The sequence below is a fragment of the Macrobrachium rosenbergii genome, chromosome 12, assembly GCF_040412425.1.
Source record: "Macrobrachium rosenbergii isolate ZJJX-2024 chromosome 12, ASM4041242v1, whole genome shotgun sequence".
NCBI lineage: Eukaryota > Metazoa > Arthropoda > Malacostraca > Decapoda > Palaemonidae > Macrobrachium > Macrobrachium rosenbergii.
The window spans coordinates 117,045,072-117,063,686 of record NC_089752.1 but is presented as its reverse complement, the minus strand read 5'-3'; the positions used below and the strand labels follow the sequence as shown (position 1 = coordinate 117,063,686).

The window sequence follows — 18,615 nt, the reverse complement described above, 5'->3', positions numbered from 1 at the left end:
AGTGAGGGGTATTTCACTCACCTGCCATAACCAACCACTTTTTAGACCTCTCAGGCAAGGTAGGGTGAAGGTAGGCACTTGAATACAGTGCTCTGGTTCCATACCTATGAAAAATCCAAACAGCCAGAATATTTGCCACTTTATGTGGGAGGCCACCCCTGCCAACAGACAATGTTGAAGACCCACCCAGTCCTGTAAGTGAGCAAGGGGCCAATGATTCCTATAAAATCCAGCTCAGTCTGGCGTAAAGATGAGTGTGTTAGGAACTCAGGCTCAAGAGAGGGTGTAGAACCTTGTGCAAGTAAGGAAAGCACCGGGAACCAGATGATATCCCTGTAAGGAGATACCAATTGAAAGGCAGCTAGCCATCTCTGGCTACCACAAAACGATAAGTTATATCGCTACCACTTTACCACCCTTTTCAGTGGTAAAAGCAGATGGAGAGTTATCTTGAAGATGAAACTAAATGAAAAGACTCTCACTGTTTAGTTACCTGTACCTTAGTCCAATGCAGCAAGTACTTGACCTCAGTTGCTGCTTTGCTGAGGGGAGGAGAAATGTACGAGGGAAAGACCAGTAACTCATTTATATAAATATCGCACACTTACACTAAGCTAAGCACTTGGACAAGATACTTTTCGTTCCATAAAGAGTTTGGTAATACAGAACTTGTTGAGCAGCCACCACAGGTCCCAAGGATAAGGTGTCCAAGGACTGTGGATGATGTCTCTGGTGAAAGCAGTCATGCTGGTTTCAAACACCTGCTCTCATTACCTGAACAACCAAAATGTTTCTCTGAAAGGCAGGGGATGGTCCCACACCCCTATTTCGTGGGCTCCCACACAACCTAAATGACTAACATCCTCACTAAATGAGTTGTACAAAAGCCTACAGCACTCTGGCCTAAGAGGACAGTTCTTTTCAAATAATACTTAATGGCTTACACTTCGAACAAGTGCATCTAGTCCATGTCACCAACAACAAAGTCTCTGAGGTAAGGGATAAGGGGTTGAAAAACTCATAACCTTCATCAGGGACTGACAGATTTGAGTTTTCACTCAAGGAAACACAAGAAAGAGACCCACATCCCTCTGAGAACCAGAATAAACGAGATAACCAGTGTAATTCCCCAACATGCTTTATTAAGGCTACGGCTAACACTGAGAGATGAAATAGCAAGCATTTCCAGGCATGAGAAACACCAGTGCAAACCAAGAAATCAAAACAGACAGTCCCTGGTTAACAGCGGGGGTTCCGCTAACTGAAAATTGGCGATAATCCCCACCTAACGGCACCATCAACCGGATATCAGTGCCGAAATCCCCACATAACAATGCTGCTAACAGGAGATCGGCACCAAAATCCCCAATTAACATCACTGTTAACCAGAGATTGGCGCCAAAAATCCAGTTGACAATGTCGCTACCCAAGCGCCGTAGCAACTAAACGCTGTTAACCGGGGACTGCCTGTAACAGCCTCTCAACCAACCAAAATATTCACTGTGATATACCAGTGGACGAGTCATCACACCAGGTAACACCGTCCCTAGCTCAACACAGCTACAACAACATAACCATCAATGCTAAACACTGACTCACAAAAATATCCCACCAGCCAATCTGAGCAGAAAATTCATTTTCATCCCAGCTGTGGCCAGTACATATCCTGATCCCTATCAACCACCCTGTATTTAAGGAGTCAGACTCACTATTGCAGTCTACTTTCACCTTTTGGTGTGATCCTGATTGGTACAGCCTAAGTAAAATGTGGCCTACAAACTAAACAAAAACTAGTATAAACTAGTTATATACCAAATAAACAGAACAAGAAATACCAAATCCCTGTATGATCCACACATTTCAATACCAGCTCATCACTTCCTCATACAAATCAGTTAAATTTCAACTCGGGCATATTCTTTTCATTAAAAGAATTCTCACCTTAAACTGGTTACATTTCCATTTACGAAGGAATGACAAATACAGGAGTTACTGGCAAAATGCAGTTACATAGCAATTTCAATTGTAAAAGATTAAAAACTGTATACTACATACTGATTCTAGCTGATGCAGCAATCACATTTAATTCCACTTGTTTGGAACTTGGACCGGCAAATTATACTACTTAAAGAAAGATTTGGCAGAAAAAAATGGGACCTAGAATATTAAGGTGAGAGAAAATAACTTCAATATTTCCTAAGAATCCTGACGTTAATATAAGAAAATAAAAGAAGTTATTAAATACATGCAAATTCCCTGAAGCCTCAAGAGTAATATCCAAATACTATATTGCTAACCTGCTTCAAGTTATAACTGCTTTAGAAACCCATTCATTCATGATACATCAACGAACCATGATTGTCTTCCAGATGATGAACTAACAGATACTCTTAAAAAACCACACACAAAGTCAATTAGCCCACTTGGAAATGTCACTTGATATCTGATTTAAACTAAGAAAGAATTTGCACAAGCACCCAAAAATGTTCCAAAACTCTTTATAAATCTTAGCCTCTCATCTGTGTACACTAAGATTATCAGGACCCAATAACGAAAACTAAGAGGTCAAGGCTGCCAGGTACTAAACAAGAAATGAGTGTGAGCCTGACAAGTGGCCCTCCTTATACACAAAAGATAGGCAACCCAATCACGCATGTCCCACTAATTAGCTGACCCTAACTATGGCATAGTAATTATAACTGTATTTACCTACGGTATGTATACTGTATTCATATTTTAACAAGTAAAGAGTTGGGAGTGTTTCATAAGCCGAACATACTTTTATTGTGCTGTCAACCAATCAACTTTCAGAACCAGAACACTATGTTCTTGAGCATTTTTTTTTTTTTTTGTTACAAAGAATAATCTGGCATCATGACACCAATATGTAACACCTCTTTGTAGAAGACAAACTCATCCCTTATTGTGGGGCATCATGATCACTGGCCACAGCACAGTTCAGGGACCGCAAACTCATAATGCCAGGTGCAAACATAACACAACTGAGCATACATACCAAAACTGCGGTTGTTCATCTCACAGTCTGTAATGTACGTGATCCATTTTACCATGAGGGTGGGTCACAGCCAACAACTTGCGCTGCCATATCCTCAAGTTCGTTACAGGTCTAGATTTAAATAAGCAATATACAGTGAAATATAGAGAGAATTTTACACACTTGTACCAATATGTGAGTTTCTCGACTGATGAAATTTGCAAACGTTTAATTTAGTGCTCTTTAAAGCAAAACCTGCATTTCTTATACTGTATTATTTTACTCAGGTGAAACACCACTCACTTCACTATTCACAACAGGAAAGGTTAAAATATCTAAAATCAAATCTGAGAGATTTTAACAATTCAGAAGCACTGCATCTAACCTATCTGGGAGATTTTAACAATTCAGAAGCACTGCATCTAACCTATCTTTGAATATGATGGACCCTTAGTGACAAGCTTTGACCATCTGTGATAAAAAATAGTTCATGGTTCTCTATTAGAAAAAATACCTTGTTAAATGCCCATCCCAACCTAGCTTGTTTTAGGAGGTGTGGCAACACATGCCACATTTTTTTTATTTGCCACATGCCACATTATTTTTTTATTGTGACTGAAGAATGATTTGGTTCAACAGCCACTAAAAACTACATTAATCCCAATCTGCTTACTCTGAATTATAATATTCAGTTTAGTCATCAATTAACCCTTTTTTCTCATTAATTTTTGTAGAAAGATCAGCTTGGCAACAATCATAAATGGTGCTAATCTGGCTTCAACGCTCACACGGTAGTAGTCAGAGCATAGCATTATATATACACATGCACCGAAACTTGGCCAAATAACCGCAAAATATGAAATAATTAACTAATTGCTTGTGCATTCCAGAACTCTCAGCCTAATGACAGCACAAGCATAATACACATTCACACAAAATATCGACTACATTTCAATATCTCAGCAACTCCCTACATTGCAACATTACTTACAAAGAAAATAAGCTGTTACATTTGATGAGACAGAAAAACAGAAAAGATAGTGATAATCATGAGCAACTAGTAATAAAATTTTGATAATTACGGTCAACTTGGAAAATAATACCATTGTTAAATTTAAGATTTTTTGCATTTTGTGCATTCTACACAATCATTTTGTCATAAATCCTGACTTTTTGCATTATTCCAGCAAGTTTACAAGGCTCACAGCTACAATGTGGTGCTTGCACAGTCAGCCAATGCTTATTTTTACCTTGACTAATTTTTGGGAGGTTAATCTGAGAGTAACACTACACCACAATTTTAGGAAGATTTTCCCACCCTTTACCTCCTGATTTGGTAAGTGCTGTGCAATGACCTTGTGCTTCTAAGTACAGTCAAGCTTATTTGCGGTTCTGGATTTGCAGCTTCAACTATTGGTGGATTTTTCTGTGGAACTTACATCCACATTATTCGCACAAAATTTTCGCATTTGTGGAATGTTTCATTGAGAAATATTCACTAATAACTGTATGGTCATATTATCTTCGTGATTAAACACATTTTTCATGATAAAACTATCAAAACAGGCAGGTATCAAAATAGGCAAGTATAAATATTTTTAGAGGAGGTTTTTGAACTATCAAAATAGGCAGTTATAAGCACTTTTACTGGGGTGTCAAGTATTCAAGGATTTAAGCTATTAACTGGGGGTTTTGGTCCCTATCCCCCCCGCGGCCCAACAAATCCCGAAGGTCGAATGTATTAATCACAAGCTAAGGGCAATTCAGGAAGGGTCTCTCTCATGACAGTCAACTTTTTTTTTTTAAACATTGTATTGTGTTTTTATACCGAAAATTCCTTAATGCTGCCAGATGAAGGTTTATCATGCTGTAAAGCACTAGCTAGAATGGCTCCCCTCCCCTCAATTGCAGGGCAACAAAATTGACTATGTATGTAAGGGGTGTTATCCAGACAAAAACTTAAAAGAAACTACCACGAATACTGTATAAGCGAGTGCACACACGCACACATACAGATTAAAGGAATTACAGTGTTAATAAAAAATATACCTGTATTAATATTTTTCATAGCTAACATTCCATGAAACGTAAATTTTTTTTGGGGGGGAGGTTTTAAAGGAGGGACAAACCTGTGTAGCTTTAAAGATTCGGTCTGCTGTCTACAAGCATGTCTATCAACTTACGTGGGACCCCCTTCTGAGCATCTCGAGCAATTAATACAGTCGAGATATAACAAATAAATGTGTATTTTTCCAAATATTTTATTTTGATGGCAAGTCAAGTTGAAAAATACTGACGTCAAATTCCAACCAAACTCTAAAGCAAAACCCTGATACTGGCTGTAACCCCTTATGCAGTCTGATGGGGACTTTGTCTCCAATAGCTCCCATTCCCTGTCTACAAATTGTTGCTAATGGCCCTTTAACACTGGAACCCTAAATTTTTGGGCATTAACTTCTAACCATCACTTGAGATTGGAGGTTTTAGGTTTTGTGATCTTAAAATTCCTTAACATGCTTAGTAAGAGTGTCATGTTCATATCTGCCACCAATTTAATTGCCAAAATTTTGTTTGACTAATGGGGTAGTTTGCAGAATGACGGGATCAGGCTCTGACCTCCAAACAGAAGCTTAGTCCACTGTTTACAATGTTTAGTCAGGGCAAGGTGCACTATGTGAGATCAGGGAAGGTAAGATATGGTTAGGTCAGGACACGGCATTCTACGAAAGGTTAGGTTTGTTTTCATCTGCAGAACGTATTCCTGGTGTTGTAAACTCAACTCGACAAATATTGCTATCTTCCTGGATTTCTTCCAAGTTTTTTTATTATGCTAACACTGTCACAGGAGTGGGGCTTCCAATCAGATTTTGTTTGTCCCAGCACACTGTGGGTAAGGGTTGATTACGTATCTGCAACGTCTTCCGTTATTTTCACCCAGAACTGTGGGTACACAGTTAAATGCTTAGAAGTAATTAGTTATTCTGTTATGAGTTTCACAAATTGTATGGAATTTTGCAAAATCAGGTGCTTGTTCAATAGATTATTTTGGCCACTTTGTTCAAATCCATGCCATAGGCTACTTCAGCCTCCTCTGACACTCTTGTCCTTCTTTGGGGAAATTGTGTTTTACCTAATTCTTTGCAGTGTCCCTAGGCAATTCCTCCTTCAATTATTGGGAAGATCGGCACGTATGGTATTATTGTGCAACAGTAAAACTTGAGAACAAAAATTGAGAGCAATGTAATTTCTCAACCAATTAATCCCAAACAGACTGAAAATGTTCATCCTATAATAGTTCTGATACAGATCAAGTTCAAGGAACATTTCCAAAGGAACATCACGCACTGGGGGGAGGCCCTGGTGCCCTAAGTAAGGTTTGATTAGGTTATGTGTGATTTTATTATTCATTTGCGGTGCCCTTGGTTAAATTGCAATACAGGTCTAGGCGAGGACCTGGCATCCTAGGTGGCAAAACTGAAGAATACTACTGCAGCCTGGTTCCCACCAATCAGCACCCAAATATCTTTTTTTTTTTTTGCTTTTTTGTTCATGGTTATACCTTTTGTTTGTGCTTATGATATTTACTGTCTTTTGTTTTTCTGTTCATACTTAAGGGACTGGTACCAAAGAAGGCGCCCATTTTGCAGGTAAACTGGTAGTTACCGAACCAGAGGGGCACAGTAATAGTCTTTAGTTTTACCTCCTGGATTAAGTGGTGGGGTTCAGAGAGGCAAGGCTCCCCAGCTAGGTAAGGGCACAGGCCCCTAAGTTAAGTTAGGTGAGGGGGAGCACAACCCCAGCTAGGTAAGGAACCCATGATATGTTTGGCTTGTTAAATCAATATTTTTATTTCACTCATTTTTTTGGTTTTTCCCCCTCCAAAAAAACCACTTTCCCACAATGGTCCCCTAACTATAGGATATAGGCACCTACACTAAGGGTGGGGAATTGGTTTTGGCTTGAGTAAAATTTTAGCTTTGGGCTGCGCAGTATGTAACGCCTCCATTTTGTACTTTGAGAGGACCTCGAGGTATTTCTAAGCAAGACCTATTACCTTGGAAACTGAGTTTTCCTATACTTTTAGTGTTGCTGACGACCGAGGTGGTGGTGTTTATTGTCAGTCAATTATTATTAACCTCATATCTACCCCACATGGTTGGGAACCCTTTGGGAACCCGGGGTTTTGGAAGTGCTGGGAGAAAGACCAGACCGCATGTTGCTGCTATGGAATGGTTCCTTCTTCTTCTTTCCCACCATATCCCTACATTAAAGGGTCACTTGCCCGATGCTCCTCCTCCACTGCCTTCGTCTAATGAAGAATTAGAGGAATTTATTTCTAGCAACAGAAATTCATTTCTCGCTATAATGTGGTTCGGATTCCACAATAAGCTGTAGGTCCCATTGCTACGTAACCAATTGGTTCTTAGCCACGTAAGACAAGTCTAATCCTTCGGGCCAGCCCCAGAGCGCTGTTAATCAGCTCAGTGGTCTGGTAAAACTAAGGTATACTTAACTTTTTCTGTCAAAGGCACCATCCTCCACCAACCCTATTCTCTCCACATCTTCCTTCACTTTATCTCGCCATAAATTCTCTGTCTCCCTCTCGATCTTCTTCCTCTAACAGGTTCTTCCCAAGCCCTTTTACTCCCTGCTCGGCATCCATCCTTAACACATGTCCATACCATCTCAATCGTGACTCTCTTATCACCTCTGTTACCTTTACTGAGCCTGCTCCTCTTCTTCTTATTTTATAATTTTCCAATCTCTCCAGTCATCAGGGAGCCATATGTTCAAGAAGGGATTGGCTAAGGAAATCGGTAAAACTTTTACTTTAGTTGCGCGGCCTGATTCCCGCAAGTCGTCGGCCAGGACAGGTTCCTCATACGGAAACGGACGTAACTTTTTCTATAATACCAGGTTCTGACCTAACCAGATCTTACCTACCTAACCTGACTTAGGGCAACGTGACCTGACCTGGCGGGTTGGACCCCCCTACCAAAACGGCAGTAACCTGTCCCGGTCGGCGACTGGAGGGAATCAGGCCGCGCAACTAAAAGTTTTACCAGGAAATCTATTATAAAAGGAACCATACTAACCTAACGTACCCTAACAGGAACCATACTAACCTAACATACCCTAACCTAACCATACTAACCTAACGTACCCTAACCTAACCATACTAACCTAACGTACCCTAACCTAACCATACTAACCTAACGTACCCTAACCTAACCTAGCAGGTCATGTTAGAGGGGGGCAGAGCCCCTCCTGCCCCCTGGTGAAGGAAACTCCACTTTTTTACCAAAAGCTCCACCATAACACCGCGCATGCGTGATAGCATTCCGGGACGGCCAGCGTACAACTTCTGCGGTTAATTGCTGGTTAATCACAGTCGACCGCCAAAAAATAACAGTAAATTAATATTCAACCAAAATACTAAAAGAAAAATCAATTTTCAAATTAATACCCCGATTCCTCCCAGGCCTGCGCCCCAGAGGCCTAACCTATAACCAAAAGATTTGCTTAATTGTTATATTTAATTAGCAAAAGGAAAACCAGTCCCTTTAAATACTTCTAACAATTCAGATTAATCATATTAACGGGAGGAGGCCTTCGTCAGAAAGTAGGTTATAACCCCCCGAAGTGCGATAACCCTCCTGAAGACTCGGAAAAGGAACTCCCTATACGGCGCCCGAGTCCCCCCCCCCCCAAAAGGCGAAGGGCACGGCGGGGCGACGGAAAGGGGGGCGCGAACGCCCGCAATCTCCGGAAATCAGACCGACTGGGGTCCCGACCATTCAAAATAACCGAGGCTTTCCTCCATTGCTGTTTCAAGACGCCTTCTTCCTTTCGTGGCTTCAACACCCTGCGAAGGAAGCTGCGTATTTTAAAGGCCCAAATTCCGGGCGGGACCGGGGTCCCCGCGTCATTCATGACGGCCCCACGCATGCACACGGTCGCATTACAACCTCGGTTGTAGAAAGAGCTCACTTACCCCTGTAAATAAGGAGGTTTGGCCAGTACAACACGGGATACGGTTGGTGTTATTCTGCCGATGGGGGGAACCGCAACACGCTACAGAGGTCGACGAAGTGAGGTCCTCCACCCACCAAGGGCTTTCATTTGTAATGTCCAGTTCGTCCTCTTTACAATAGATGGCGCTAAATCATCTTTCTTTAACCAAAACTCAAACTTTCCTCTTTATTTCCCACTTTTCCCAACCATCTGAGCATTGACATTAACCAAATTATTAACCCCGTCACGGCGAAGAAGAAGTCACGTGTTAATAAAATGGCGTCATACGGTTAATTCTAATGGACGTTATTGCGCGTCCTTCCAACCCCTCGTGTCCGACTTGCAGCGGAAGCCGTGTGTTCTTCGTAAGGGAGTCTCTTCAATTAAAATTTGATGGGAATATTGAAAAGACACTCATAAACGATTACTTTTCAGGAACGGGTTACCTGGTTCGTTATTATACGCCGTTTGTAACGTTTTGTCTCTGCGTCTATTCACGCCATCTATAATAGAGAGAAAACATTCTGAAAATTGGTCTGTCGTTAGGTTTAGAAGAAGTCATACTGAATCAAGTTATAACACGCAGTATAACCTTGGGAAAAAGATTCATGAATAATTGTAGGTTCCCTTCGTAAATAAGTGGGTAGTTTAAATATGCTATAGAAAAAATGGATGTTGGGTTTGAGATAAGAAGATATATTTACGTTAGTTTGTTTAGCAAACATGCTGTATTGCCTCATAAGAAATTTGAAAATAAAATTCCGGAAATCTAAGAGAAATAAAAACCTCTGCGCATAGCGGTCGGAGAAAAAAAGTTGGAAAATATTTCATCATAGGGTATGTACTTATTTACATAAAATAAAAACTGTCCTACTTTTCATGCGCTAAATATTAATGGAAATGACAATATTCTAGCCAATGCCGAGGGAAGGCAAGAATAAAGAAAAGGAATGAAAGTTGTGGGTCAAAAAATGAAGAGGAAGAAAGGGAATCCCGTTGCTCCACAACTGGCACCAGAGTGAAAGAAGCTGTCACTGAACTGTGCAAACCGGACTCGATTTCCACAAATTGTTACGGGGGCCTCTGGCGGGAGGGTATTTCCCTTGCTCTGACTGAAATATTGCAGACAGTTATAAATCCCAGTCGCCACTACTACTACTAAACTCTGTATCTCAGTAATCCCTTTTCTTCTGCGCTTGAGAGATAAAACTCTGACTCAAATAAATCTTTATATGGGATTCTGCTCATTTCAGTCATCTCGGCTGGTTTTATGCAAGCATTGTTCGCTTGGGGATAACAACAACTTAAATGAGAAGTTATTGTGGCTAATAGTTTCTCAGCAATGCAGTCCCTTTGCCATGAAGATTTCTGCTGTATTTTCTTCTTCTTCTATAATTTCGTTGAAGACGCGGAGCCAATGGAATCATCAGGAGAACGACTTCGACTACCGAGGCTAGGAATTCCCAAGATATTGTTTTTATTTTATTATTTCCAGTCTATTATTGTACTACTGAGGGATCTTGGATCCCCCATGGAGCACAATTTAAAGCCAAAATCTTCCTCAATTCTGTCATCAACCTTCTGTGGTTCTCGCGAGCTCCAAGGCAGCTGGCAAGTGAAAGGAAAATTAAGAGTAAAAATATGTACCTTTAAGTAACAATTTTGCTACAGCTAAACTATAAATGATTAGCAACTCAAAAATGTTACCAATTATAGTATTTAATAACTTATTTGGTAACTATTTATTCAAGGGAAAATTAAGATTAGTTGTAGTGCTGTATTAAAATGAAAATTGCGCCTTCAAGAAAATTCACTGGTAATTCATTCATTTCTGACTACAGGAATTAAGAGAGGCAATATGACAAATAACAAGCATAGACAATTATTTAGGAAAACCTACAATTGGCAGCAGTATATAACATACAAAATAACAGTATGTAGTAGCAAAATTATGCAAAGAATAATTTAACTTACAAGTTGGTCAGCGGAAGGCTTCTTTGATAGTTAACACTGGGAGTTTAATACAGTCACTCGGCTTCGAAGAAGAGAAGGCGAACTGCCTAAGGATATCATAGTGACTGAGCCACCAAGATTGTTTATAAATGAGAGACTGCCGACGATTACCGCTCTTTTAGTGTATCTAGATGAGAAGCATTTTTGAGGTTGGTTTGTGTATAAATGTTTTGGAATCATTTTACCATGAGTTTCATCTTCTTCTTATGCTGGGATTTTATCGGATCACCACAGTTTGTTCGATCACTGGCTGAATAGGACATTCTTACAGTTGATAATGCACGAATAAAAATAAATTCTAGTAGCACTTACAACTAGAAATAAAAATTTGAAGACTAGATGCTTCATAGCCAGGGTGGCCAGTTAATCAACATCCCCAAAACATGTTTCCAGGTAACTAACAATTAAGTTTGTAAGACCCATACCAAGATGGCATATTAGAACCTCCCATTTCCTTAGCATAGTACTGTATTTCCAAGGGTGTAGGTTTAGCAGTAATTCTTCACAACGGCCTGAATGTTTTGAAATATTTAAAAAAGAAAGGTGTTCACGATATGGAATAGCAGATCCTCTTGGGACCAATTTTATAACTACAGTATTGACTGGGTTATTTATCTGCCATTCTATTGCTCTAAATGTTCAGTGGACAGGAAGACATCAAAGTGAACTGTTTCTTCTGCAGTGGTGCCCGTATAACTACTACAAAACCTTCAGTAATTGTTCAGGAACTGTATAGCAATATTAGACTTGCCAAAGAATGTGAATCTGGAATATGGGAGAGCAGCATAAGTTCAAATGACTTACAAAGGCCCTTTAAGAAGCGCTTCTTGTCAGAAAGGGATCGCAGGACCTTCACAGCCAACAGCTTTGGATTCTGAGCCGTTGACTCACATCATTGTATTGTATTTATGTTTTGTGGTTTCTTTTTTAGCAATATCTCATTTCTTACATTTATCCCTGTATTGCCCACTAAACTACCTGGAAATTCTGATACTGTAATTGGCCATAATTCTTTAATCTTGACTCTTTAACACCAATCTGGTTAAATAACGGTTTTATTTGAAAACGAGACATTTTTCATTTAAAGGTACAGAGGGGTCTACTATTTCAACCTAATATCTAAACAATAGTTACTGGCATAGAGCTTTTATTTCAATGTTCACATTCCTGAATTAAACAAGGAAAACTGTCAGCATCACGAAGTTCTGCTAGAGTAAGTTTTACGAAAAAAATCTATACAAAAAGATGGGAAAAAGTTTGACGGAGACCTGCAATGCAAAGAACAGTCGTGGAGGGGTCAGTTTCTCAAGACCTCAGGAACGAACAATAGGGGTAGAAAAAATCACCCAAGCACAACAACGCAACCCTTTCCTTTGGACCTGGATGTGGTTAGAAGCTTGGAGGGTGAGGGACTATTATGATTTAAAATCCAGGCGCAACGAAATGGTAGTAAAGGAATAATTTCGTAACTATAACACTATCTTTATTTAGGTATAACTTACATTAGCCGACACCGAATTTACAAGATGGATTATGAATGGAAACCAAGTTGCAAGAACTCCTTAAAAATGCCTTCAATCTTTAAGTGTTCTTAATGTGACAAGGTCATTAACGGTTTGGTTGTGAATTTTAGCCATTTTCCTCAAGAAATTACTTTCTCTATGGTTCCTCAAGTCATTGTGGTTGTCCAATAGCCTAACTCTGAGGGCAAGATGATTACCTTTTGACAATGACAAACTTCCACATTTCCACGGGTACCCTCTCTAACCTTTGTTTTATCAAATTCTAGTACGAATCAACACACTGACTTTTCCCGATTTCTGTTCACTTTCCTTGCTTTAAATCTCACTACAGTTCACGTTGCCATTCCAATAACTTCAATTTCAACATTTTTCTCTGTACCGATTTCTTGATACAGTATTTCTCGTTTACATTTTTCTACTGATACTGTGAAATTTACAGACACAAATGCAAACAAGGCGATACTGGGGCTAAAATGAAACAAGAATGTAAAAAGATCTGAATTTTTATTGTTCAGAAAGACTATTAGTCCAACCGTCACACATACCATACCTTTCAGAGTAATTTGTACTACTAACATATTAGTATATATATCACTATTAAACATCTGGAGGAATTATTCCAAAAAGGTATGTCATCCATACACCCTTGCATTCATATCAAAATTGGAACCTTCACAAACACAAGCCAGTCACAACTGAAGTCGAAATAAAACAAACAGGGGACGTGACCAAATAAAATCTACAATACACTACATGACATACCAGGTATATAAATGAGACCTTTCAACATAAAACTAAAGTAAATGATCATAGCCTACAATTATGAATCTTAATATACAATTGTGATGTGAAATAAAAACAATGAAAAAATCGAGGATTAAAAAATAGCCTAAATAGTTAGAATTTATTTTGTGTCTAGGCATGATGGGAAAATATTTCCTGACGCTGAGGCTGTGGGTCAAGACAGCTTCTGCGTGGCATCTTCTGCTTACAACACTAAGATGATTGATGAACAATGACTTCTTCTCCAGCATCTGCAAGGAAAAAGTTTACAAATTATACTACCCATTACACAGTTTCGACATGAGGCATTTTCCGTGTTAATAGTGGTTTTCTTACAAATTCAGAGAAAATAAAAATGCCACAAAAAGAAATGTCAAAACCTATCAAATATGCAATATTGGGATGTACAACCATTTAAAAGCCTAAAGTGTTAAAAATATTGTTTTATTTTCAGAAACTTTGGCTATATGTACTGTACAGATGTACGTACGTAGTTCTAGCATTCAAATTATCAGCCATAATATTATGAAATTTCAACAAAAAAGTTCCAATTCACAAAAAATATAAAGTATACATGGAATAAAACTGTTCAAAAGCTTCAAAACTTAAATATTATTATCGAACATATATTTCCAGTGTTCAGCTGCAAGGCTTGGCAGAGTATTCAAATGGGCGTAATTCTTATTGGCAATGAATTTGTCTAGAATAACTAGTGTCAGTTTCAAATAGTTTCTGGTGCTAGCACTAATCACCATAATGCAATTCTGTTGGAAAATAAGTTAACTAAAATCATACCCCAAGAACATAATGAAAACACTGCTACCAACATGTGTTCTCTCCTCTGGCCAATTGAGCACATCAACTTCACCCACCAGGTAAGAACTACAGACATGTAATTTTTTGCTTTTTCTTTACATTCTTTGCAACGTAAATGACCTCGGTTATTTTGCAACTCAAGTTACATCTTGAAACAAATGAACAACATAGTGTGAGGTATTACTGTACTGCCAAGGGATAAAGACTGCTGCAGATGATTTGTCATGTCGTATACAGCATGTGATGTAAGACTGAAACCTAATAACTGTGCCTACATGATTAAATATGAACTACCGTAATTCCTATTTGAGCAAATACAGAAGTAAATGCCTAGAACACCTGGAGTAAATAACCAAAACACCTGTCTTTCTCCACTACCCTACATAGCTGACCTTTAAAAATATACATGTACCAAGCATATTAAATTACATTTTTACAGTGCTATGATCACATTCAAGTTTGAAACCCGTACCGTTATTTCAATTACCCTTTGAGTTGAAAACCTTTTATAACTAACCTATTGTTCAAATATGGTACTCGTATCCATCGCCTTCTCTGTTCCTATGATCTGGATCGCCTTCTATAATCGGGGGTTTCACTTCTTCGACGGTAGTCGTCGTACCTGCAACAGAATACTCATTAATCTAAAGATGTTTTTTACAGAAAAAATACTAAATTGATAAAATTTTAAGACACTCACCTTGACACGTTATCCAAGAATTTATACAAACTGATGGGTGTGCTATTTTTCTTTACAGACTTACTTTCTGCTAAATGTATAAATGACTTGAGAAGTCAACTCAGTTTCACTTTTTTTAAAAATTACCTAAATTTTCATTCCAAAAACTAGTAATCAGTGCCTCAAACTAGTATGTACCTTAAGCTGAACTCCACCCTACAATATGAAACTGGCTTTTTGTCCTTTTAAAAAGTACTGATCAAGAATTATAACAGTATCATAGAGACTATAAATTTAAAAAACTAGTGAATGAATCTGACAATTTCCTAAACAATTTTCTCTACAAGCCTAACAAAGCAGTTCTATGTTAGCATAGTAAGTAAAATTTTGTTTCATTCCAATACACTACCTCAGTCACGAAACCCTTGTCACTAACACAAAAGTTCTCGCCTTACAACCACAAAATTTCTAAAACAAAATCCCACCCACTGCCTTCAAATGACATGTTTGACTACTATGTGGAAAAGTAAATAATTTTAAGTCACCTAAAACATCTTGGAACATCTCTGTTGTACATCATTCATATGCTCATGCTTTTTGTGGAAAATGGGCAATTTATGATCTCGGTACAGTTCTTGAGTCAAGAGCTGGCTAATCCATGACTAATATTTAGGCTGCCCAATAAAATCATTCTTTCAACAGTTCCAAGATCAATCAAGTTCAACTGCCCAAACTGTGTGTGTCAATATCACTATATCTTGGATGTAAAAAATTAAAGCAGTGCTAGTTGGTAAATCTTAACTTTTCTTGGATATGATGTATTGAGAACTTGATTTGGGATTGCAAAACTTCAGCTGTATCTCCAAAGCACCCATAATCATCACAAAAACATTAGGTACATACTGTATTAGTAAAAAATTCAGAGGATTAAATACAGTACATCAGTTTCCTATAACATGACCTAACCAACCTTACCTACATTCACAAAAACTTTTAATGGTTTCCATTATCAAGTTTAGACTACCAAAAAAGAATTATGTTCTGAGCAAATGAACTAATGCACATGTAAAACAATTAATTACGTTATATTATTTACCAACGTTAAGAAATCCAATTGAGTGTTCACAGCTTCTTAACTGTTATACAGTTTTCCTACTTAACCTAAACTAATTAGCTTCAATACTTTCTCTTCATATTACAACACATCAGATAATACACCTGACTAGTGCACACAGTTGCCCACGCTGGGGCACTGTGGATACAACAAGAGAAAGGGAGACAAATAGAAAAATTAATCTCCTTACCACTACCCCACTTAATATTTCCTTAATTTTATATCCTTTCATACAAATCTAAGTGAGATTTTTCATTTTCCATCACCCAATTAATACCATGCTCATGTATGGAGATAACAAATGCTATAACAACTCATAATCCACTTAATCAGGTTACCTACATGAATATTAACTGATACAACATACATTTAACATGGATACTTTAGGGTGAGGTTCAAAATTATTTGTTTATCTTTCTTCAGTAACTTCTCACTGTAGCAGCACCATCTCCCAATAGGGGAAGATCCTTATCCACCGATGGGTCATAACCTCCGTAAGGTTTACCACTTAGTGGGCATTCTGTCCCAGCCACTGATAATGCAATTTGCCATTCCAAAATCATATATATAGTACCAGGAGCTTCACTTAATACAGTACAAAGTGTTATATGGGAAAGGGTAGTAGTTTCAAGTGTTACAAAACACATGACATGTGAGTACATTTTTTTAAGTACAGTAATGTGAAAATCTTTAATCAAAGGCAGATGTTTACTACAAAAAGTTTACTTTAGACTTTGAAATTTGAAAAAATTAAATGGAATAAGTTTTATGATCTCTGAATTCAGTTCATTTATCATAAAAACCAAGATAAACTTGGAAAGAAAGCTAGATAGATTTAGCATACAGGTACACTTGCCTATCCATTTGATGTTCTGTTTATGCTATAGGTTACCTTAATTATTTTAGACTTTACTTTTGAAATCCTTAATTTTCAATTACTTAATACTAGAAATTTTTTTTAAGACAAAATCTGTTGATGCCACTATTTTGCACTGTTAATTTCTAAGTTATTCCAACCACCTTTTTTTTTTTCTAAGTGGAAGTCATCAAGATCAAAACATTCATAAATACTGTACTGTATCGCCATATAAATGCAAGTTAATCAGACATTGAAAGCAATCATAATTAAAGGTTCAAATATTAGTACTGTAGTTGGTTAGTTTGTCATGCGTAAAAACGAAAAATTCCAAGAGGCACATTTAGCAATGTATGTGGGTGTGAAAACATAACCATTCCAATTTGGTTACTGTCTTTCCCATTGTAAATTGAAATTTTGGTTGAAGAGATTGTCTATTCAAATGTACAGAACAAAAGCATAAACAATGATGCCAGTTACACTTCTGTAATACCGAACATTACAGACACAAATTACAACCCATCTTCAATTTACACTGCACATGTACACCTAATATGTGAAAGTTTACATGACTATTAAAGTGAGCTCCTACAGTCTCTCAAATTGTGATTTCATGAAACCAACCATTTTCAATTTAAATGTTCTAAATTTAAAGTTGGAATCTGCCACAGGACAGAAATGAAATGATGTGATGGATACACATTCTCTTTTTTAACTGCAAAGGGATGTTACTGTATATAGTATACACACACCAAGAGAATGGTGGTGGAGAGAGCACGAGAATGGTGATACAGTTAAAAAATCAACATAAAATTTAAAAAATCAACATAAAAGTAATTAAGTCTATCAAAACAATCTCACAACAGTTTTATGATGCAACCAATCAACAGGTACTCTCATCATTAAACACCCAACTAACACAATGCCATGAAACCTCCCTGTATCACCACCACAAGAACACTGATATCAAAAGGCCTTGTCCCACAAAAGTGTAAGGCTGGGAAACTAACTTTGGAAGGGTATTTTGGTTCCTTCATGGCCGCGTCAGACATGTTCCCTGCAACCGGCGTATAAGGCACGCTGCAAATGGCACCATCAGCAAAAGCATCTCTTTGCTAAGAGGAAAAATGACAAAAGTGGTTCCTCAAAGAATGCCTCCAAAAAAGAACATATCTCACTAAAGGACCTCAAGTTGCATTTAGTTATTAGCAGCCTCCTGATCTGCTGCAATTCAGGCTTAATTCACTTTCCTCTGCCTACTCCTGTCCTGGTATATCTCAACCCCCTGGTCCTGTCATCAGTCTTCTCTCACTGACCACAGTCCAGTCATTTCTGTGGCAGGTTTAACAACTCTGTGGTATGTACTCATCTTGACTCCACCAGGTGTGTCATTGATTGTCACTGGTGCAGTTCTTAAGGGGGAGCTTGTTCCTCACTGAGTTTTGTTCTGAATGTGCTTTGGATGCCACTCTTCCAAACCTTGGATTGCTGCTCTCCTTCAGCTTACTACTCTGTCTTGTGTATGAACGGTAAAAGCCTGCACTTGCAGAGGAGCAAGTTTCAAACCTAATAATTCAAAGTTTGTTCTTCTTAGGAGGTATATGAGAAAGCAGATACCAAAAACATTATCTTACTGGCTACACTGAATCATCTCCAGAGATTACTGTAATGATGAAGCTAATAGAAGTCTGGGAGTGATAGGTGGCCCACTCAACTTTTACCAAATTTTACCAGGGATGTTACTCTGATACGTTACTCTGATATATATGTAAGTGATCTTGTTGGGTATATTTGGCACAGTTTCATTGTATGTGGACAGAG

At 38.2% G+C, this 18,615-nt stretch overlaps 2 protein-coding genes across 23 annotated transcripts in view; both read right to left on the bottom strand.

The window, feature by feature from the left end:
• LOC136843951 (RNA-binding protein 1-like) overlaps positions 1-9,476 on the bottom strand; it is a 41,599-nt gene extending 32,123 nt beyond the window's left edge. For 7 of the 12 annotated variants that reach the window (XR_010854746.1, XR_010854745.1, XR_010854747.1 and 4 more), the window contains exon 1: positions 8,991-9,131. The gene's annotated coding sequence lies outside the window, so the exon portion shown is untranslated. Of the gene's footprint in view, positions 1-8,990 lie in introns of all 12 variants that reach the window. The other 5 variants (XR_010854748.1, XR_010854749.1, XM_067112951.1 and 2 more) reach the window with 2 other exon arrangements.
• A 3,557-nt stretch (positions 9,477-13,033) lies between these two features.
• LOC136843949 (serine/arginine-rich splicing factor 3-like) overlaps positions 13,034-18,615 on the bottom strand; it is a 180,670-nt gene continuing 175,088 nt past the window's right edge. For 10 of the 11 annotated variants that reach the window (XM_067112945.1, XM_067112940.1, XM_067112939.1 and 7 more), the window contains 2 exons: positions 14,663-14,767; positions 13,034-13,580 (listed from right to left, as the gene is read on the bottom strand). In XM_067112945.1, the coding sequence (XP_066969046.1) occupies positions 14,707-14,767 (61 nt within the window). In that variant the 3' untranslated portion in view covers positions 13,034-13,580; positions 14,663-14,706. Of the gene's footprint in view, positions 13,581-14,662; positions 14,768-18,615 lie in introns of those variants that run through there. The other variant, XM_067112936.1, reaches the window with a different exon arrangement.